A 23,786-nucleotide genomic window follows, 5' to 3' on the forward strand; every position below is an offset into this window, starting at 1 on the left:
TGGACTGCTATAATCTGTACTTTGATCGGGACACCTATCGGGCTATCCTCACCTCTACATCTGACCCCCCCGTGCCATCGGGGCAAAGAAGCACTTCACAGCGCTGCCACACGCTGTTAGACTCACCTTCAACACCAGGACCCCTCTCTCACCTGCTCCTGTGCTACCGGGACTGAGAGGCATCCAGGACATCACCACCACCGGACTCCGTGCGTCTTACATCTTCCCGTGCTGTCGGGTCAAAGGGGAATTACCACAAATACATCTGCAAACACTACCGTATGCCGGCAATCGTCCTCCGCCAGGGGCACTAAGTGCCTGATCGTTTAACTTTGTTCCTCATTTACCCAGTCTCTGTTCTGTCGGAGATAGAGGATTTGCATCAGCGCTAATACGTGCACAAACTGTTACAGTGGGCATTTTCTCAGGAGCCTCCAGCGCTCCCAAAACTGCTATTTGACCCTGTTAATCCACTATCCTGAATATATTCTATTAAATCCAAGACTTTTTAACAATCGATTTCCCGCAACAGTGCAAATTTTATCTATCTTTCATGTACAATACATGTCTTAATATTCTAATATATATTGTTCAGTCTGTGGCAAGGGCCCTGCCCAGACTATAGAGCATCATTGAGACTATTATTCAATAAATACAATTAATTTGTTTACGTTTTAGACACTTCTTCTTATTCCTTCTATTTTTCCTGCTTCCCCTATACCTAGTAGGACTGCATCTTTTTCTGTATTACTAAATGTTCTTTTGGCACAAGGGTAGGTGCAACTCGGTATCCTCGGTTTAGGCTTTCCTACTACTATATTTGCGTTGAGCTCCCCCCCCCCCCCCCCTTTTTTTTTTTATATTCAACTTCATGTTATTGGTAAATTTTTGATGATACTTGCATGGTTTCTTGGTGAAAAATTCAAATTTTTCATTTTTCGAAATATATACTATATACTAATATACTAATGCTTATATACTAATTCGCATATACAATATGTCTACTTTGTTTGCATCATAAATTTGACATGTTTTTACTTTTGGAAGACATCAGAGGGTATAAGTTTAGCAGCAATTTTCCAATTTTTCACATTTTTAAAATCGGAATTTTTCAGGGGCCACTTCAGTTTTTAAGTGGATTTGAAGGGCCTTCATATTAGAAATACCCCACGAATGACCCTATTATAAAAACTGCACCTCTCAAAGTATTCAAAATGACATTCAGTAAGTGTGTTAACCCTTTAGGTGTTTCACAGGAATAGCAGCAAAATTAAGGAGAAAATTCAAAATAATTTTTTACACTCGTGTTCTTGTAGACCCAGTTTTTGAATTTTTTTTAAGGGGTAATAGGAGAAAAAGCCCCCCAAAATGTGTATCCCAATTTCTCTCGAGTAAGGAAATGCCTCATGTGTAAAAGTGTTCGGCGGTTGCAGTAGAGGGCTCAGAAGGGAAGGAGCAACAATGGCATTTTGGAGAGTGGATTTTGCTGAAATGGTTTTTGGGGGGCATGTTGCATTTAGGAAGCCCTAACAGCAGAAAAAAAACCACATACCATTTTGAAAACTACACCCCTAAAGGCACGTAACAAGGGGTCCAGTGAGCCCTAACACCCCACAGGTCTTTGACGACTTTTCGTTAAATCTGATGTGTAAAAGAAACAAAAAAAATTCACTAGAGTGCAGTTCCCATACCCCCCCCCCCCCACCCCCCCACCCCAAATTTACAATTTTTACTAAGGGTAATGGGAGAAAATACCCCATGTTAGGACTTAAAATGCTCTGCGGGCGAACTACAATGCTCAGAAGAGGAGTCACATTTGGCTTTTGGAAAGTACATTTTGCTGAACTGGTTTTTGGGGGTATGTTGCATCTAGGAAGTCCCTATGGTGCCAGAAGAGAGAAAAAACACATGGCATACTATTTTGGAAACTAAACCCCTCAAGGAACGTAACAAGGGGGGGGGGGGGCGCATTTACAGTGAGCCTTAACACCTCACAGGTGTTTAACGACTTTTTGTTAAAGTTGGATGTGTAAATAAAAAATGACCCCCAAAATTTGTAACCCCATTTCTTCTGAGTGTGTAAATACCCCATGTGTGGACGTAAAGTGCTCTCCTGGTGCACTACAATGCTCAGAAGAGGAGGAGCGCCATTGACCTTTTGGAAAGAGAATTTGTTTGGAATAGAAGTTGGGGAGCCATGTGCATTTACAAAGCGCCCCCCCGTGGTGCCAGAACAGTGGACCCTCATGTGACTCCATTTTGAAACCACACCCCTCACATAATTTAATTAGGGGTGCAGTGAGCATTTACACTCCACTGGCGTTTGACAGATCTTTGGAACAGTGGGCTGTGCAAATGAAAAACTCCCGTATTTTTCGCCATATAAGACGCTCCGGCATATAAGACGCACCCAATTTTAAAGGAGGAAAATCTAGAAAAAAAAGATTCTGAACCAAATACTGTAGTAAAATATTTTATATCAGTATAGTTCCCCCACAATAGTTGGCAGTATAGTTCCCCCACAATGGTAGGCAGCTCCTCCCCCCTCCCTCCCCCCCCCCCCCCACAATAGTTGGCAGTATAGTTCCCCCACAACGGTAGGCAGCTCCTTCCCCCTCCCCCCCACAATGATTGGCAGTATAGTTCCCCCACAATAATTGGCAGTATAGTTCCCCCACAATGGTAGGCAGCTCCTCCCCCCACAATGGTTGGCAGTATAGTTCCCCCACAATAGTTGGCAGTATAGTTCCCCCACAATGGTAGGCAGCTCCTCCCCCCTCCCCCCCACAATGGTTGGCAGTATAGTTCCCCCACAATAGTTGGCTGTATAGTTCCCCCACAATGGTTGGCAGTATAGTTTCCCCACAATAGTTGGCAGTATAGTTCCCCCACAATGGTAGGCACTGGCAGCTCCCCCCCACAATAGTTGGCAGTATAGTTCCCACACAATGGTAGGCAGCTTCCCCCCCCTCCAAAATGGTAGGCAGCTCCCCCCCCTCCACAATGGTTGGCAGTATAGTTCCCCCACAATGGTTGGCAGTATAGTTCCCCCACAATGGTTGGCAGTATAGTTCCCCCACAATGGCTGGCAGTATAGTTCCCCCGCAATAGTAGGCAGCTCCCCCCCACAGACATACAGCTTCAAGCCATATACAGTGTATGGCTGGAGGCTGTATCTCTGTGTGCTGCCCCCACAGTGTTCCGGTCACCGCTCCTCTGGCCCAGTGTCACATCTACTGCTATGGCCTATGGACCATAGCAGTAGGTGCCGGGACCGGAGGAGCGGTGACCGGAACGCTGAAGATTACACACCGCCGGTCACTCACCAGGCCCCGGTCGGCGTGCGTCTTCCTCCGGTCCTCCGGCGCCTCTATGGTTGTACGCACGGGACGTCACTGAGGTCCCGTGCGTACAACCATAGAGAGGCAGAGGATCGCAGGAAGACCGCAGGAGGACCGGAGGAGGACGCGCATCGGCCGGGGAATGGTGAGTGACCCGCGGACATCCTTATGTCCCGAAAAGATTTTTCGGGACATAGGGATGTCCGGCATAGGAAAACCTATGATTTTATCTGCCCGGGCCGGCTCCTGTGTGCGGCTGCAGGCGGGGGCCGGCCAGAGCAGGTAAAAACTAATACTGTATATTAAAAACCAGGGGGCCTCCAGCTGTTGTGAAACTACAACTACCAGCATGCCCAGACAGCCTTTGTCGGTCAGGGCATGCTGGTAGTTGTAGTTTCAGAACAGCTGGAGGCCCCCTGGTTTTTAGTATACAGTTATTAGTAATTCACTTGCCCGGCGCCCGGAACTGTATGTTCCAGGCGTAGGGCAATAAACATAGCCGGTGAGAGGTGAAAAATTCACCGGGGGTCATGAGGCTGCTGCGGGTGGGGAGCGGGTAGTCAGCGCTGTACCGCACCGCCGCAGCCTCTGTACTTACAGCTGACTTCCCACTCTCGCCCTCAGCAGCCTCGGGCGTATATTCGCCGTATAAGACGCACCAACTTTTCCCCCCACGTTTTGGGGAAGAAAAAGTGCGTCTTATACGGCGAAAAATACGGTACATTTTTCATTTTCACGGACCACTGTTCCAAAAATCTCCTGTGGGGCATAAAATGCTCACTGTACCCCTTATTACATTACATGAGGGGCATAGTTTCCAAAATGGGGTCGTGTGTGAGGGGGGGGGTCCATTGTTCTGGCACTATGGGGGCTTTGTAAACACACTATGGGGGCTTTCTCTTCAAAATCCCAATGGTGCTCCTCTAAGCATTGTAGTGCGCCCGCAGAGCACTTTACATCCACAAATGGGGTATGTTCTTACTCAGAAGAAAATGGGGTTACAAATTTTTCTATTTTCCCTTTTTTGAGTAACGCCAGCATTTTAGTGAGAATTTTTTTTTTCATTTTCCCATCCAACTTCAATGAAAATTCTTCAAACACCTGTGGGGTGTTAGGGCTCACTATACCCCTTGTTACATTCCATGTGGGGTGTAGTTTCCAAAATGGGTTCATATGTGGGTATTTTTTTGCATTTGTCACACCCCTGATCAAATCACCAACTTAGACCGAGAATGTACATAGTGCGCTCTCACGCCTGAGCCTTGTTGTGCGCCCGCAGAACATTTTACGCCCACATATGTGGTATTTCCTTACTCAGGAGAAATTGTTACAAATTTTGGGGGTCTTTTTTTCCTTTTACCACTTGTGAAAAAAAAAAGTTAGGGGCAACACCAGCATGTTAGTGTAAAACTTTTAGTTTTTTTTACACTAACAGGCTGGTGTAGCCCCCAACTTTTCCTTTTCATAAGGGGTAAAAGGAGAAAAAGCCCCCCAACATTTGTAGTGCAATTTCTCCAGAGCACGGAAACACCCTATACGTGGCCCTAAACTATTTTCTTGAAATACGACAGGGCTCCGAAGTGAGTGAGCGCCATGCACATTTGAGGTCTAATTTAGGGATTGCATAGGGGTGGACATAGGGATATTCTACGCCAGAGATTCCCAAACAGGGTGCCTCCAGCTGTTGCCAAACTCCATGCATGCCTGGACAGTCAGTGGCTGTCCGGAAATGCTTGGAGTTGTTTTATTCAACAGCTGGAGGCTCAGTTTCGGTAACCCTGCCTTATGATAAGTTTTTCATTTTTAATTGGGGGGGAGGAGGAGACAGTGTAAGGGTGTGTATATGTAGTGTTTTACCCTTTGTGTGTTTAGTGTAGTGTTTTAGGGTACATTCGCACTGGCGGGTTACGGTGAGTTTCCCGCTAGGAGTTTGCGCTGCGGCGAAAAATTTGCCGCAGTTCAAACTTGAAGCAGGAAACTCACTGTAAACCAGCCTGCGTGAATGTACCCTGTACACCTCCAGCTGTTTCAAAGCTACAACTCCCAGCATGTACTGACAGACCGTGCATGCTGGGACATGTACTTTTGCAACAGCTGGAGGCACACTGGTTGGAAAACATTCAGTTAGGTTCTGTTACCTAACTCAGTACTTTCCTACCAGTGTGCCTCCAGCTGTGGCAAAACTACAACTCCCAGCATGTACTGATCGCCGAAGGGCATGCTGGGAGATGTAGTTAAGCAACAGCTGGAGGTACGCAACTAAAACTCCCAGCATGCCGAGACAGCTGTTTGCTGTTTGGGCATGCTTGAATTTGCAGTTCTGCAACATCTGGAGGGCTACAGTTTAGAGACCACTGTATAGTGTATGGTCCTCAGGACCCCCCTGGGCATTTATAGATAGATATCAGCAGCCACCCCGGTCCCCGCCCAGTGCGCGGCAGGGTTCGAAATTCCCACAGACGTACAGGTACGCCCCTTTGTCCCGTATGCCCTCCCTAAGTGGTTAATAAATTAATTTATTCATATATTGTCTACTGTGAGAATTCAAGTGTCAACCATACATCAGTACAGATGGTAAACTGAGGACTGAGAAATCTTGGTTCGTAATGCCGAACACTGTCGATTGGGCCGATGCCCAGGATTAACCCTTAAAGAGTTGCGATCAACCCTTTAGACGTTGCTAGCTACTCCCGGTTAGCTCAGTGGGCTGACTAGGACCACTGCATTTAAATTTTCATGTCCCGATCAGCTGAGAGGACAAAAAGAGGGCCCTTACCTGCCTCCTCGCCGTCCAGTCGGTTCTCCATTTAACCATGGCAGTCTAGAGCAATGAAGCACCTATAACACTGATCATTGTTGCTCTATAGAAATTGAAAGAAAAAAGCTAATTTAGGGATGGGGTTCTTTATGCCATTCACTGTGCATTCAAACGAACATATAATCTTAATTTAGGCCAGCACGATAAAAACAATGCCTAATTTGTATAACGTTGTACTAATTTTAAAAAAAATCTAACATTTTATTATATTGCCTTTTTCTGTAAACTACTCTACTTAGAACCTTACAAAAGGTTTTTTTTTGTTTTTTTTTTAAATTCTGCCCCACAATTATATATATATATTTTTTTTTCGTTTTGCTGTAGCTTTTTGGTGGTTTGACTGTTATATTACAAAGTACAATTGGTGACACAAAAATAAAGTAGGTGGAAAATTGATAGTGTTATGACTTTTAGAAGTTGAGGTGGAAAAAAAAACTGTTTATATTCTCTTTAATATACAGTGCCATTTGTTCCCTCATCCACAGATCTTCTGTTTACACGGTGGATTATCTCCTTCAATAGATACACTGGATCATATCCGTGCACTTGATCGTCTACAAGAAGTTCCACATGAGGTATCTATTTCACGTCCTTATATTCATGTTTCAATACAGAAAGGTAGGCATCTTGACATTTGCATGATTCTGATCACATGTCAGGGCAAGCTTTCGGTAGTCCTCTATCAAGTCAAAAGCATGACTTTTTAGTACAATAAAAAGGGTATTACAAGATTCTGCAACCATTCTATGATTTTGCATCCGCATCACTAGACTAATATGGTTACTCCAAACTACACAGGTTTTGATAAATATCTCCAGTATTTGAGTGATGCAGTTGCCCATAGCAAAAACTCCTTGATTTCATTTATAAGAGACCTTTTAAAAATTAAACAAGAAATATGGTTGCTATGGGGAAACTGCTCTTCCTTTTACTCATGTTTTATATTCTCCCCATCAGACTTGAAGTTTGGTGGTTGGCATTTATTGCATTCAAATTTGAGTCTTTTCATGTTTTAGGGCCCTATGTGTGACTTGCTGTGGTCAGACCCAGATGACCGTGGTGGCTGGGGTATTTCTCCTAGAGGTGCTGGATACACATTTGGACAAGATATTTCTGAGACATTCAACCATGCGAATGGTCTTACCTTGGTTTCTAGAGCCCATCAGTTGGTGATGGAGGTTAAGTATTACAGCTTTTAATGTCTTTTCCAAGATAAGATAAATTTTATTATATAATTAATTATACTGTTTTACCACATTCCTGGTCATTGAGCTTGAGACGATAAAGTTCTAAATGCTTTTCTTCTTAATTTCAGGGATATAACTGGTGCCATGACCGGAATGTAGTGACAATTTTTAGTGCTCCAAATTATTGTTACCGCTGTGGTAACCAGGCTGCAATAATGGAACTTGATGACACTCTGAAATACTCTTTGTAAGTCTAAAAATCTACGTAAGCTATTGTCGAGCTAGCATTGTAGAATTGGTTGAGTTGGTTTTCACAAAGGTCAGGTTTTTTACGATGCAGGGATCTCTGTCCAGTACCTGCTTTAGTATTTCAGTAGTGTTAATATTTGTGTGTGTGGTCATTCCCTTTTGAGTATGGTACGCTTACCTCAACAAGTGTAGTTTTAACTACAGTTCTTGTGATTATAGATACATTTTGTTTGGATTTCAGTCTTTTATAGATTGCTAAAGCACAATGTAGACAGGTAGACCTTGTCTGTATTTTTTGCCTAGTGTTAATGCTAACTACCACTATAATTCACAGCTTGCAGTTTGACCCAGCACCTCGCAGAGGAGAGCCACACGTGACTCGTCGCACCCCAGACTACTTCCTTTAAACAGAATTTTACACTTGTACAGTTTTGCCACAAGCAGGATTTTGACCTGGGAGCCGAGCAGAGGAGCATTAACTTCAGTCAATTGAGAGCATTTGTCACACATGTACTATTCTCAAACGGACCAAAAGATGTGCCATATACAAAAGCAAAGCCTCTCATCTCAACACAGCCCATGACCACATTAGAAAAGACCCGTCCATTGCATGCTGAAGTTAGTCTATCAAAGAAATCCCATTTTTTTTTGTATAGCACTACTTGTAGTTTTGTTTTGATTTCACAGACTGCAACAAAATTAAGATGTGAACATTAACACCTTGTGAATACAATTTTTAAACTTCAATATAGTAATAGCTTTCATCAGCATGATTTTGTAGATAAGGATAGACATTCTGGGAAAAACTTTAGCCCTGGAGGAGGGGGCTTTGTAATTAATCTTCAACCCAATGTAGATAATTCCAAAGACCATCCTTGCATCTTCTGTGACTTCAGAAATATTACTTTTTTTAAGGGAAAACAATCCAGTTTTTTTTTTTCCATTATCATTTACAGCCTGTGCACTTTCCTCCCTCCCCCAGCTGCATTATTTGTCTCTTCATTGTTTAAGGTTAGATTTGACAGAATGTTTTCTGTAACTGTTGCAATCCAAGACAGCAAATATAGATTTTTTTTTCATAATAAACTTGTGAACAAAGTACTTACAAATGTGAAACTGAATTTGCTTTTCTGTTGTAGATATACAAACAAAAGGGGTTTGAACTGTGACTAAGCTTCAGAAAATTAAGTTTTTTTTGTAGATATTTATTTTTTGCTGAAGACAGAAAATGGTATCTATATAAAATCCCCGCAGTCTTTTTAAATGTGAGAGGTTTTCCAAGTTATTCAGGCTTTAAAAATTGATAGCCTATATTTAAATTAGGTCCTCAATAGGGATCGACCGATATCGATTTTTCAGGGCCGATACTGATACTCTGTGGAGGTTAGGGCCGATAGCCGATAACTTATACCGATATTCCGTTATAAGTTATCGGCTATTTATCTCCCCCAAAATCGTGACTATCGGCCAAACAGATAATCGGTCGATCCCTAGTCCTCAACATTAGTTCTGTTTCAGAAGCCCACCTTGCTCAAGTTTCAAGTGCTACAGCTTATTCACAGTTAGCACAAGCTGCAAGTCTGTTGTTAACTCTAGAATACCTTTAGTGGCAGTGCAAGGTACTGCAACATTGTCCTATTCAATTATATGGGACAGTACCTTGTATGTTTGTTACATATAATTCAGATTGCAATATTGAAGAGGCTGCGCACAGAAACATCACTGAACTTTAAGACACCTAATGTACAGAGTGTATGCTGGACCAACTGCAATCTAAAATTGCCTATCCTATCGTAAATTTTAAATACTGTATAACTTTTTTAGATTTTGTAGTTCATGCTTCTCACACAGCCTATGGTTAAACAAAAATGTATAAAATAAATACAGCTCACAGTCTCCATTGTAGTTGCATAGACTCTTCAATTCCAGGTGCACAGTATAGAACGCACAGCTGCTATCTGGGTAAATACCAGAAAGAAATCCAAGTGGGAGTAACTCCAACATGGAAAAAAAAGGTATACAGCACTCCATGGAATGAAAGGAAAAAAATGTGTGTTGCTTATTCAATGTAAAAAATGTCCGGTGGACTTGCACACAAAATAGATGCATTGTTTCCTTTTTCTGTTTCAATAATTTTTTATTGAAGATATTTAAGATAAGTCAAACATGTACAGTGGGGATCAAAAGTTAGGGCACCCCAGGTAAAAATTTGTATTAATGTGCATAAAGAAGCCAAGGAAAGATGGAAAAATCTCCAAAAGGCATCAAATTACAGATTAGACATTCTCATATGTCAACAAAAGTTAGATTTTATCTCCATCATTTACACTTTCAAAATAACAAAACATAAAAATGGCATCTGCAAATGGCCATGGCAAAACCTTCAGTTTACGCCTCTTGATGTAATCCCCCGGGATTTCGAGGTGTGTTGGGGAACATTATCCATTTGTAGAAGCCATCCTCATTAACTTCAGCTTTTTCACAGATGGCATCAAGTTAGCAGCCAAAATTAGCTGAAATGTTATTGAATCCATTTTTCCTTCTACTCGTGAGATGTTCCCTGTGCCACTGGCTGCAATACAACCCCCAAAGCATGATTGATCCACCCCCATGCTGAACAGTTGGACAGAGGTTCTTTTCATTAAATTATGTTCCCCTTCTACAAATTGTGGCATTGTGCAGTCAAACATGGGTTTTGAATAGTTTTTCTCACAATCCTGCGGGCTGTTCTATTTTTCTTGGTCTTCAGATCTTGCTTTAACTTCCACTGTTCCTGATGACTGCCATTTCTTAATTGCATTCCGAACAGAGGATGTTGACATCTGAAAACGTTTTGCTATCTTCTTATAGCCTTCTCCAGCTTTGTGAGCGTCAACTATTTCTCGAGCGCTTCATTGGGGGACACAGGATCATGGGTTATACGCTGCTGCCACTAGGAGGCTGACACTAGGCAAAATAAAAAAGTCTGCTCCTCCCAGCAGGGTATATAACCCGCCTCTGGACACAGCATACCTCAGTTTTTAGCTTGGTGTCAAGGAGGCAGACAAAGGTCTGGTTGCTCCAGACCTGGTCTTCTTCTTTTTTTTTTTTTTTTTTTTTTTTTAGTTAGGGCAAAGTTAGATCTTCTTTCCCTTTTTTATTTTCTCTAGCGTGGGGCGACTGGAGCATTGTGCTACCTGATCCCCCACCCACTTGCGAGCTAAGGGCACGGGCATTTCTGAAACACCCGTTAACCTCTCCTCGCCAACGGCCAGCGGCAGGTGTATACCCTGGGTCCGGGTTCCCTAAGACCCCTGTTCGCCCCTTTGGGCTAAAGGCAGGGGTCCTATGCTGGCGAAGTCAGAACCTCCCTCCCTCCATTGCGGTAAGTACCCTAGGTGAGTATGGTCACCCCCACCCCGGCTTGCACTGTCTCCTCTGCAGCGAGGGAGTGAGCGGCGCTCCGATTCCCCGACGCCTCCGTAGCACGATACTGTGCTACAGATGGCAGCGCTGCTTGGGAACCTTATTCCAAGCCGCAGGGCTCAAAATTGAGCCCACGGCTTGGGCCTTAGAACGGAGCATAGCTCCGCCCTCGCTCGCGGCAGCGACCGCAACTAGTTATTAGCCAGGAGGTAGGGGGGTTTCTCAGGATATGGTCTCTGTCATGGGGCGGTCTTCCATCACCTCAGCCCCCAGGGAGTCCACATCGGATTCTCCCTCGCCCTACCCTACGGCCCTCTCGGGACCATCCAGGGCGCCTCTCCTCTGCTTCCTCTCTTGAGCCAGTCCTGGCGAGATCTTCCCGCCATAGTCCTTCTAGAGATCTCCGGACGCCTTCTCCCAGGGAGCACTCTTGATCCCCACTTCCCTGCTCCCAGGTTTCATCCCGGCCCAGGACCCCTTCGGGGCGTTCCCGGTCTCCGGCTTCCCGGAGTCTCTTTCCGCCAGTTTCCCAGGGCTATCCCTCTTTTTAGCCCTCATACTGAATTTGAGGAGCTATTAGAGGTGGCATGGAAGCATCCACATAGACGGTTCAACGGAACCAAAAAGATGAGGACTTTGTTTCCCTTCCCTCTGGATCTTGTGTCCAAGTGGTCTTCACCTCCTCAGGTGGACCCTCCCGTATCACGGCTCTCAAAGACCACTACTCTACCACTCGCTGATGCGGCTTCCTTCAAGGACCCGTCAGATAAACGTATTGAGAATTTGGCGAAATTCGCCTTTGAAGCAGCGGGATCCGGCTTGTCCCCGGCTTTCGCTTCTACCTGGGTTGCCAGAGCCCTCTCGGCCTGGGCCAGTCAATTACGCCAAGGAATCTTGGCAGGCTCTCCCGCTAGTGACTTTATGGCTTTAGCTCTGCAAGTCTCTCTAGCTGGGGACTATCTTTGTATGGCCTCTTTGGATTCCGCTCGCTGCATGCCCTCTGCCACGGGTAACCTTGTGGCCCTGCGGCGTTCCATGTGGCTTAAGGCTTGGAACGCTGGTCCAGCTTCGAAGCATTCCCTCAGAGCTTCTTTTTTACAGGTTCTCGGCTCTTTGGTAAACGCTTGGATGATATCATCTCCGATGCCACAGGAGGAAAAAGTTCCCTTTTGCCCCAAAATCATCCACGCCGTTCTGACTCACGGTGTAAAGGTCCTCCCTTTCGCTCCTTTCGCTATTCAGAGCGTTCAGATAAACCGGCGGCCCCCCCCCCCCCCCCCCAGGAAAGGAGGGTCCCTTCCTTCAAGACTCGCACCTAGAAGTCGGGCTCCTCTAACCGCCCGGCTTCTTCCAAGCCCGGACCTCGTAAGCCCCCTTCTGCCTGAATGGGCGCCCCCCATCCGAGGCATTGCCTCGAGTGGGGGGACGCCTGTCCCTTTTTCGGGATGTCTGGCTGGAGCAGGTTCAGGACGCCTGGGTTCGGGAGGTCATCTCCCAGGGCTATCACATAAAGTTCACTTCTATTCCCCAGAATCAGTTTTTCTGGTCCCGTCCTCCACGGTCCCCCGAGCGTGCAGCAGCCTTTCAGGTGGCCCTTCTTTCTCTGCTGTCCCAGGGCGTGACCATGCCTGTTCCTCCTCAGGAACGGTTTTTGAGTTTTTACTCCATCCTTCTTGGGGACCACAAAAAGGTTTGAGTGGTCCGCCCGATTCTCGATCTCAAACTCTTGAACTGCCATGTCCGTCTGCGACGGTTTCGGATGGAATCCCTATGGTCCGTGGTGGCTTCCATGGATCAAGGGGAGTTCCTTTCCTCTGTGGACATTCGGGATGTGTATCTACACATCCCAATCTTTACAGCCCACCAATGTTTTCTCAGGTTTGCGGTTCCTGTGGGTCATTTTCAATTTAGGGCACTTCCCTTCGGTCTGTCGACAGCACCCCGGGTATTCACCAAGGTACTAGCCGCGGTGGTGGCTCTTCTGCACTCCCGGGGTGTCTCGATTAATCCCTATCTGGACGACCTGTTTATCAAGGCACCCTCTCGGGAGCAGAACCAGGTCAGTCTAGATATCACCCTGGACACTCTGACCAGGTTCGGGTGGATTATCAATTGCGCAAAGTCCAACCTGTCCCCATCCCAGTCCCTGGGACTTCGCTTCGACACGGCATCAGCTCGTGTCTCCCTTCCGGAGAACAAACTACAGGAGCTCCTCTCCAAAATTAGTTTTCTCCAGCAACCAGGGCAGGTGACTATCCACACCTGCAATGTCGATCCTGGGCAAGATGGTCGCCGCTATGGAGGCAATTCATTTTGCACAGTTTCGATACCGCCCACTTCAGTGGGCCATTCTCTCAGTGGGACAAATCTCCTCAGTCCCTCCACCAGAATATCTGGCTCTCTCCTCGGGTTCGCCGGTCCCTTCTTTGGTGGCTTCACTCCCCCCTCATCCAGGGGGTCGCTCCTTCCTGCCTCTCAATTGGCATGTCTTAACAGACGCAAGCCTGCCGGGGTGGGGAGGCATATTTCGGGACCAGACGGTCCAGGGTCACTGGGCTCTCTGATGCCAGGCTCCCTATCAACATCTTGGAGCTCAGAGCGATTTTCCTGCGCCTCCTACATTGGAGCCCCCTGCTTCAGGGTCTTCTGGTCAAAGTTCAAACGGACAACGCCACGGCCGTGGCATACATAAACCACCAGGGAGGCACCCGCAGCTCACGGGCCATGAAGGAGACATCAAAGATTCTCAGTTGGGCGGAACTTCACGTTCCAGCCATTTCCGCCGTACACATTCCCGGGGTCGACAATTGGGAAGCGGACTTTCTCAGTCGCTCTACCGCCGATCCGGGCGAATGGTAGCTTCACCCGGAGGTCTTCAATCAGATTTGCCACCTGTGGGGGATTCCGGACATCGACCTGTTCGCGTCACGTCGCAACAGAAAGGTCCATCACTTCGTATCCATGTCCCGGGATCCTATGGCTCTAGGGGTGGATGCGCTCGTCGTTCCTTGGACTCCCTTCGTCCTCCCCTACCTCTTTCCGCCACTTCCGCTTCTCCCCAGGGTGATGCGAAAGCTCAAGGCGGAGAGGGGTCTCGGCAATTCTAGTGGCTCCGTATTGGCCCAGTCGCGTCTGGTACGCAGACGTGGTCAGTCTCGATGCAGATGTTGTCTTCCGGATCGTCCCGATCTTCTCTCTCAGGGGCCCTTCTGCCACCCCAATTCACTTCCGCTTCGTTTGACGGCATGGCTGTTGAAACCGCAGTTTTGAAGGCACGGGGGTTTTCCCCTCAAGTAATTCGAACTATGCTCCGTGCTCGGAAACCTTCCTCTGCCAAGATTTATCACCGTACTTGGCGGGCGTACTTCTGCTGGTGTAAGGCTCGCTCTCCCACCATTTTCTAATTGCCAAATCTCTTGTCCTTCTTACAGTCTGGTCTGGAGACACGTCTCGCCCTCAGTTCCCTTAAAGGGCAGGTTTCGGCTCTTTCCGTTCTCTTCCAACGCCCTCTTGCAACAGATCGTCATGTTCGCACTTTTTCAGGGTGTTGCTCACGAGATTCCTCCGTTTCGGTCCCCTACAGCTCATTGGGACCTTAACCTTGTGCTGGACGCCCTGCAGGGCGATCCCTTTGAGCCTTTGAGTCAAGTCTCACTCCGTTTCCTTTCCTGGAAGGTGGCCTTCTTCATAGCGATCACATCTAATCGCCGCGTCTCTGAATTAGCGGCTCTTTCTTGCCGTTCTCCTTTCCTGGTTATTCACCCTTTGCCCTGTACCTTCCTTTCAGCCCAAGGTGGTGACTTCCTTTCATCTGAATGAGGACATCATCTTGCCTTCCTTCTTTCCTTCCCCTACTCATCCGAGGGAGCGCAAACTTCACAAGCTGGACTTGGTTCGAGCGATTCGGACCTATTTGTCGGTCACTTCTTCCTTTCGGCAGTGTGACTCCCTGTTCGTGCTCCCTGACGGTCGGCGGAAGGGGCTTCCGGCCTCCAAGGCAACCATCTCCCGATGGATTCGTTCCGCCATTTTGGAGGCGTATCGCGGCAAGGGTCAGGTGCCTCCCTTTCGGGTTACGGCTCTTTCTACCTGTGCAGTGGGGGCCTCCTGGGCAGTCAGCCATGGGGCTTTGACGCTTCAGGTTTGCAAGGCGGCCACCTGGTCGTCTCTTCACACTTTTTTATCGTGTGCACACTTTTGCGTCCTCTGATGCCAGTTTGGGCCGCAAGGTCTTGCAGGCGGCAGTTCAGTTGTCCACCTGAGTTGTTTTTTCCTTTGGGTTGAGTCTTTTTTCCCCCTCCCCAGGGACTGCTTTTGGACGTCCAATGGTCCTGTGTCCCCAATGAAGCGCTCGAGAAAAGTAGATTTTTTTTACTTACCGTACAATCTCTTTCTCGGAGCTTCTATTGGGGGACACAGCACCCACCCATTGGTTGGTTTGTGTTCACCTGGTGTTACCCTTCCTGGAAGGGGTATTTTTATTTTTTTTTGGTGGTCAGATGTTTTCTGTTTATTCAGTCCTAGCGTCTCCTTATGCTTTGGCACAAAACTGAGGTATGCTGTCCAGAGGCGGGTTATATACCCTGCTGGGAGGAGCCGACTTTTTTTTATTTTGCCTAGTGTCAACCTCCTAGTGGCAGCAGCGTATAACACATGGTCCTGTGTCCCCCAATAGAAGCTCCGAGAGAGATTTTACGGTAAGTAAAAAAAAATCTACTTTTTCAGTTTCAGATTTCTAGACAACTGCTTAGAAGAACCCAAGTTGCTGATTGTTGGGGCAAGGTCAGAGGAGTCTGGGCATTTAAAACCTTTGAGATTGACATCACCTGGTCTTCCCAGAAGATTGAGAACAATCCATGACACTGGCAGGTCTCAGTGCATGCTATAAATTCTGCAGGGTGCCCAAACTATTGCAGATGCCATTTTTTTTGTTTTCTTTTAATTTGGAAATCAAAATCGAACTTTTGTTAACATATAAGAATGTCTAATCTGTAATTTGAGGCCTTTTGGAGATTTTTCAATCTTTCCTTAGCTTCTTTATGCACATTAATACAAATTTTTACCTGGGGTGCCCAAACTTTTGATCCCCACTGTACAACAATCGTACATACAACAGTACAAAACAGAGAAACAATGATAATTTCATTCTTATCTACAATGGTATTATAAGTGCAGACTTCATCATATAACAGAACAAGTCAGTATAATTCGGCATATTCAAATACATCTGTCTGTCTAAAATGTACCAGAGAGGCAACTGGAATGATATGTTATTCTTAAATCATTACCCATCGAAAAAGTGGAAAGGAACTGGAAAAGTTAATGGCAGAGGGCTAATGGTAGGTTCTATAGGGCAGTATGACATGCTTAAAGGGAAGTTGAGGAAGAGGGGAGTAGGGGGGGAGGAAAGTTGTAGAAGGGAGAGCGTAGTGCAGGACGGTATGGTAGATTGTCTTCACGTTGGAGTGTGGGGAAGAGAGCCAGGGGGGGTCCATCTATACTAAAATTTGGTAGTGGATCCCTGACCTAGAGCAATGATCTTCTCATACATGCACGTGATGTTTATTGACTTCTGCTATAGTGGGCACTACAGGAGACTTCCATGCTTTTGGTGAGTGAAACCTTGGCTATAATGCAGATAAGGCGAGTAAGATCCCGAAATTTGAAAGGGATAGATTGTATATTTATAAGGAGCAGAGCTAGATGAGGGGACTACTGAATTTTCATATGCAGCAAGTCTTCTAATAAAACCTTGCAGGAGTTCTAGAATGGGGTAATGAGTGGGCACTCCCACAGTATGTGTACTAGGGAGCCCCTCTGTCCACAGTTGTGCCAACACAAGTGCTTAGATCCAGGATAAATTAAAGCTAAATGTTCTGGAGTATAGTACCATTGGAGTGTAGTTTTTAGATATTATAAAAGAGCAAAAGGTGAGAGACTATCCGATGGCGCCTTCCTGAATAATTCGAAATTGCCGTGGGTTTAAACAAGGCAATTTTATTGGAAATAGTGCAACATAAAAGTTTCGAATCCGGACCGGATTCTTCGTCAGGCAGAATGATTCACAGAGAAAATGCGCCAAGATTTAAATGTCCAAGTCCCACAACAGTCTCACTTCAATATTTGAGGCGAATGCATCTAATGAATTCTCTACAAGTTCTTTAACAACACTGACCACCGCTGTTATCACTTGGGAGCTAGACAGCAGACGAACCGTGGATGAAGGCAACTGGTGCATCTTTAGCAGGAGAACCTTCCTCTGTCTCCTCCCCTGGCCTGGACTGCTAGATTCTGGAGATGTAGGACTTGTGATGATGTCACCATCACGTTGGGGGCGCAGCTTAGCTGCAGTAACGTCTCCCCCCAAACACAGGTGTTTGGGGGGAGACGTTACTGCAGCTAAGCTGCGCCCCCAACGTGATGGTGACATCATCACAAGTCCTACATCTCCAGAATCTAGCAGTCCAGGCCAGGGGAGGAGACAGAGGAAGGTTCTCCTGCTAAAGATGCACCAGTTGCCTTCATCCACGGTTCGTCTGCTGTCTAGCTCCCAAGTGATAACAGCGGTGGTCAGTGTTGTTAAAGAACTTGTAGAGAATTCATTAGATGCATTCGCCTCAAATATTGAAGTGAGACTGTTGTGGGACTTGGACATTTAAATCTTGGCGCATTTTCTCTGTGAATCATTCTGTCTGACGAAGAATCCGGTCCGGATTCGAAACTTTTATGTTGCACTATTTCCAATAAAATTGCCTTGTTTAAACCCACGGCAATTTCGAATTATTCAGGAAGGCGCCATCGGATAGTCTCTCACCTTTTGCTCTTTTATACTTTCTATACCGGACTGAGAAGTTACGGGAATCGGATACCGAGGCTGCCACCTGTCACCGAGTCTATATGCCATCTCAGGTGTTGTACTCTCAGTACAACACCACACGGTAAGGTGCAATTTATCCATACACCTTTCTTGTTCATCCCGCAGTATTACACCAGGAGCGCACCTCTTTTCTTTTTAATTGTTCTATAGTTTTTAGATATGGATTCTATATGGGAAACGCATTGGAAGGCCCTGTGATGGAGAAAGAAATTGTATTATTTTTAAACCTTTAAGATTGTGGTTAATGAAAGCCAATGTGGCCGTATGTGGGCAGACCCCGGAAGGGGATAATTTAAGGTAATGCCTAACCTGCAGATATTTATAGAAATCTGTTTTAGGTATCGAATATTTTAAGCTTAAAGAGCACCTGTCATCAACAAAAACTTTTAATATGTTGTTCATAATCATTAATGAAGAGATATTGTAATATATCTTCATCAAAAAATATTAATATTTATACCAGTTTTTTCATTTTATACTTTTGGCCACTAGGGGTCACTCTTCTATGCCTGGTCTGCAAGCAGCATCCTATGCTTTTCATAGTAAGTGTACAGCTTTTAGGACTAATGCTGAAGGGCTCTGGTCCTTCCACCGGAAGTACAGTACTCAGCTCAGGACTCGCTCCCAGCCTGTGAGCTACAAGCCTGCACATGCCTCTCATAACAGCCAGTCCCCTCCCCCTCCCCCTGCTCTGTGTTCTCCATGCCCCTCACCACACATTATCTTATACATTGTATTATCTCACTGCACTCACTGCACCCCCCCCCCCCCCCCCCCGACATTCATCTTAATCACTGCCTCTGTAATTGCTCCCTCAGCCCCTGGTTCTCAGCATTGACTTTTTAGTGCAGAGAGACACAGGGGAGAGAGAGACAGGCTGCTGTCCCTACCCTGTACTTAGTCTGTATGCACACTGCAGAGCAGTGTTTCCCAACCAGGGTGCCTCCAGCTGTTGCAAAACTACAACTCCCAGCATGTCTGGACAGCTGTTGGCTGTCTGGGCATGCTGGGAGTTGTAGTTTTGCAACAGCTGGAGGTTCCCTGGTTGGGAAACACTGCTGCAGAGGGAGTGCAGCAGACAGGAAGACTGGCAGAAGCAGAGTCCCAGCCAGGCTTTATGTGACATCATGCCTGCCGGGACCCGCCTCCTTCCACCCCTCAGAAAGACAGTGTTCGTGAGCTAATGAAGAGGGATAAAAAAAGGTATTTCCACAGCGTTTTAAACCTCAATAAACACAGGGATAGGCATAGTTGGAGAAAGGGACAGATGGGAAGGGGGATCAGGGAAAGTTTAGATGATGACAGGTACTCTTTAAGTCTTGAAATGTCATAAGGTTTCCTTTGTCATACAACTGGTTAGCTTTGAATACCTTTGCCAATCCAGGTGTTTAGGTCCAAATTCGGGATGGAGGCTTGAATGTATGTAATGGAGAGAGAGGAGGGATCAACTAGAGTGGAAGAGGCAGCAGAGTCTAGATACAGAGTCCAAGCCACATATGTGGCTTTAACTATGGGGGGGGGGATGTGTTCCAGAAAGGAAGCCAGATCATGGCTTTAATATAAGGAGACCATGGAGTGTTCAATGTGGACACAAAGTATGTCCAAGGTTCTCTTCCTCCAACCACGCAAGGAGCCAACTAATGTAGCTATATAGTACCCTCTGATGTCCGGCACCCCTAGACCCCCTGTATCCCTAGATTTAGTGAGAATGGCCGTCGCCAGTCAAGGCTTATTTTCTGCCCAAACAAATTTAGAGAGTATCGATTGAGCCGACAAAAAGAGCTTGGAACCGATATGGGCAGTGTCCTAAACAAGTGTAAAAAAACGGGGGAGTAAAAACATCTTAACCTCTTAAAGGGGTACTCCGGTGCTTAGACATCTTATCCCCTATCCAAAGGATGTACCGGCGACTACAGGGCGGGGCGGCGTGTGACATCACGCTCCGCCCCTCAATGCAAGCCTACGGGAGGGGGCGTGACAGCTATCAAGCCTCCGGTAGGCTTGCATTGAAGGGCGGAGCGTAACATCACACGGGGGTGTGACGTTACACGCCGCCCGCCCTGTAGTCGCCGATAATCAGTCGCAGAACGAACACGCTCCGGGGACTGATTACAAACGGAGTGCCGTGTGCAAGATCACGGGGGTCCCCAGCAGTGGAACTCCCGCGATCAGGCATCTTATCCCCTATCCTTTGGATAGGGGATACGATGTCTAAGCACCGGAGTACCCCTTTAAGGACGCAGGGTGTACCTGTATGCCCTGCGCCCGGTCCCTGGATTTAAAACAGGGTCACGCCATGACCCCGCGTTATACCGGGTTGGTCCCGGCGGCTTATGATAGCTAGGACCCTGGACCTAGGACAGATTGTTGTGCTGCGCGCTATTAACCCTTCAGACACAGCGATCAAAGTTGATTGCCGCGTCTAAAACTAATGTAAAAGCTTCCCAGCAGCTCAGTCGGGCTGATCGAGACAATCGCGATAAAATCGCGATGTCCCGATCAACTAAGATGCGAGCGAAGGTCCCCTTACCTTGCTCAGTCGTGTCCGATCGGCGTTTGATTGCTCCAAGCCCTGAGCTACAGGCTTGAGCAATCAACCCTCTATTACGCTGATCCATGCAATATAGCGTATTTTTGGTCACTTTTTATATCATGAAAAAATGAATAAAAAGTGATCAAAAAGTCCGATCTATACAAAAATTGTACCGATAAACTTCAGAACACTGCACAAAAAATTAGCCCTTATACCGGCCCGTACGCAGAAAAATGAATGTTATAGGGGTCAGAAGATGAGAATTTTTAACGTATCAACAAAATCAAACCTATATAAGTAGGGTATCATTTTAACCGTATGGACCTACAGAATAAAGATAAGGTTTCATTTTTACTGAAGAACTGCGTAGAAATGGAAGCCCCCAAAAGTTACAAAATTAAATTTTTTTCTTCAATTTTGTCACACAATTTTTTTTCCGTTTCGCCGTGGATTTTTTGGTAAAATGACTGACTGCAAAGTAGAATTGGTGGCGCAAAAAATAAGCCATGATATGGTATTTTATGTGCAAAATTAAAAGCGTTAGGATTTTTAGAAGGTGATGAGGAAAAAATGAAAATGCAAAAGCAGAAAAACGCTGAGTCCTTAAGGGGTTAAAAGTAGCAACTCTCCCTACCCAGGAGATGTTAAATTTGGCTAGTCTATGGGCTTCATCAGAGATGGATTTGAAAAAAGGTTCATAATTGTTCTGAGGCTCTCCATTCAAACAGGTATTGTTGTTTAAAAGAGTGGCGACCTCTTCCTTTAGATAAATGGGAAGTGCCTGTGTTTTAGAAGCGTTAAAGGGGTATTCCAGGAAAAAAAAACTTTTTTTTAAATATATATATCAACTGGCTCCAGAAAGTTAAACAGATTTGTAAATTACTTCTATTAAAAAATCTTAATCCTTTCAGTACTTATGAGCTTCTGAAGTTAAGGTTGTTTTTTTCTGTTTAAGTGCTCTGATGACACATGTCTCGGGAAACGCCCAGTTTACAAGAGGTTTGCTATGGGGATTTGCTTCTAAACTGGGCGTTTCCCGAGACAGGTGTCATCAGAGAGCACTTAGACAGAAATGAACTACCTGAACTTCAGACGCTAATAAGTACTGAAAGGAATAAGATTTTTTAATAGAAGTAATTTACAAATCTGTGAAATAGGAGAAACAGATAATGTCTGGCACAACCGCAGGATACTTCCTTAAAGCTCTCCCACTGTCAGTCCATACAATTCCACTTTATGCATTGGCCGCGATACTGGGAGTGTTCTCAGATATGCTGGCGGTGGTGCTACCGAATAATGCACAAATCGCATAGGCAATATAGTAGTGGTAGAAAAACGATGCACTCACCGCAATAGCAGGTACAAAACGTTCTTATTTATTCAGGACCGGTGGAGGGCAGGGGGTGCAGGACGCCACAGGCGTGACGGTAACGGCCGTTTCACCCCCGCATGCGCGGGTGAAACGGCTGTTACCGTCACACCTGCGGCGTCCTGCACCCCCTGCCCTCCACACGCTGCTTTTATGTCTCTTCACCGGTCCTGAATAAATAAAGTTTTGTACCTGCTATTGCGGTGAGTGCATAGTTTTTCTACCACTACTATAATTTACAAATCTGTTTAACTTTCTGGAGCCAGTTGATATATATATAAAAGTTTTTTTCCTGGATAACCCTTTTAAGGTGATAGTATGAGAGTGCCCCAAAATCTTGAATAATGCTCATGAAATCTGGTGTAGAAGTAGCAGGCTTAGTGAGGGTCAGAATGATGTCTGCGTAAAGGGAAATCGTGTGTGATCTGCCTACCATTACATCTCCACTAACTCTTGCGCCTTCACGAAGGGCACAGGCCAGTGGATCCAGGCACAGGATAAAAATTAGGGGGGAAAGAGGACACCTCTGCCTTGTGCCGTTAGTGATATTTAAAGTGTTCGATAGAGCTCCATTGGCAATAACCTTAGCCATAGGGCATGTATACAACGAGGAGATGGCCTGAAAAATTGGACCAACTAAGCCCAGGTGTTGTAGGACCAAGAAGGCGTAAGACCAGTGGAGCCGGTCGAACGCCTTCTCGGCGTCCAATGCTAGGACCAAGGTAGGGGTGTGTGTTGTTTCTAGGTAATGAAAGAGGTTTAAAAGCAGTCTGGTGTTGTCAGAAGCTTGTCGGCCGGGGACGAACCCCGATTGGTCAGCTAAACTAAACTAGGTAACACTGTTGCTAGCCGAGAGGCTATTATATTTGCAAAAAAATTAAGATCCTGATTGAGCAGGGAGATTGGCCTGTAGTTCTGGAGTAGGTCAGGGTCTTTGCCCGGTTTTGGAATGGTAACTGAGGAAAGGGGATAATGTGGTACAGAAAGTTCTAGAATATAAATTTATAAAGCCATCCGTGCCTGGGGCTTTTTGTGAGGGGAGGGATCTAATAGTTTTAGTAATTTCCGTATGGGAAATAGTATTATTTAGGTCAGCTGTTGATCTGAGAGTTTGGAAATGCCTAGTCCAGTAAGAAATAAGCAGATTGAGGGGGTGGGGGGGGGGGTGTGTTTGGAGTCCTGCAGATTGTATAGGGAAGCGTAGAAAGCTTGGAAATGATTAGCTATACCATCAGGAATGTATGCTGTGGACAGAGACAGGGTGACAGAGACGTGCTATACGAGAGTGTTCGTGTCTGCACTTCAGCTGAGAAGATAGTAGTAGCTTACCCGCTTTGTCATTTTGTGAATATTTAGCCTGTGTTCTCCGTAGATTTTTTTTCGGAGTTGAATATTAGCAGACCCCTCAACTCCTGTCTGTGTGCTCAGCTGGGCGGCTAGAAGGGGGCTGACAGATTTTATGACTCCACTACTTTTAACGTATCTAGAATCTGGCAATCTCTCCTCTCTCTTCCGCTTACACACGGCCCCATATTTAATGAAGAAGCCTCTTATATACGTCTTATGACATTTCCACAAAACTATTGGGTAAGAGGTAGAACCAGCATTTATAGAAAAATAATCCCTAAGATTGTCATGCAGAGTCTGGACATGCTCCGGGTGGGACAAGAGAAACGGAATTACTCTCCACAGGTAAGAAGGAGGGGTGACGAAACTTTCATGCAAGGACAATGTGATAGCCGCATGGTCCGACTATGATATAGTCTCTCTCGTAGAGGAGGCTAAGTTGTTTAAGAGGGAACGGCCCAACAGGAACATGTCCAAACGTGAATACGTGTTGTGTGTGAGAGAGGGATGGGTATATTGTTTGTCAGTGGGGTGTTTGATGTGCCATGCATTGTATAGATCCTCGGCCCAGAGTGTAGACACCAGGGAGGGATGGGTGGTTCGTGTAGAGGATGTAGAGTCTAGATGGGGGTCTGCAACAAAGTTAAAGCTGCCACACAA

The 23,786-nt window shown here is 45.9% G+C and overlaps 1 protein-coding gene and 1 long non-coding RNA gene across 3 annotated transcripts in view; one reads left to right on the forward strand and one right to left on the reverse strand.

Annotated features, from left to right (window-relative positions):
* PPP2CA (protein phosphatase 2 catalytic subunit alpha) overlaps positions 1 to 9,491 on the forward strand; it is a 139,370-nt gene extending 129,879 nt beyond the window's left edge. Inside the window, exons 4-7 of the mRNA XM_056516608.1 lie at positions 6,645 to 6,734; positions 7,176 to 7,337; positions 7,475 to 7,593; positions 7,930 to 9,491. Of these exons, the coding sequence (XP_056372583.1) occupies positions 6,645 to 6,734; positions 7,176 to 7,337; positions 7,475 to 7,593; positions 7,930 to 8,002 (444 nt within the window). The 3' untranslated portion in view covers positions 8,003 to 9,491. The remainder of the gene's footprint in view (positions 1 to 6,644; positions 6,735 to 7,175; positions 7,338 to 7,474; positions 7,594 to 7,929) is intronic.
* LOC130267212 (uncharacterized) overlaps positions 1 to 23,786 on the reverse strand; it is a 174,852-nt gene that overhangs the window by 123,273 nt on the left and 27,793 nt on the right. For both annotated transcript variants that reach the window (XR_008843098.1, XR_008843099.1), the window contains exon 2: positions 6,118 to 6,202. This is a non-coding gene — a long non-coding RNA (uncharacterized LOC130267212). The remainder of the gene's footprint in view (positions 1 to 6,117; positions 6,203 to 23,786) is intronic.

The sequence above is a fragment of the Hyla sarda genome, chromosome 4, assembly GCF_029499605.1.
Source record: "Hyla sarda isolate aHylSar1 chromosome 4, aHylSar1.hap1, whole genome shotgun sequence".
NCBI classification, from domain to species: domain Eukaryota; kingdom Metazoa; phylum Chordata; class Amphibia; order Anura; family Hylidae; genus Hyla; species Hyla sarda.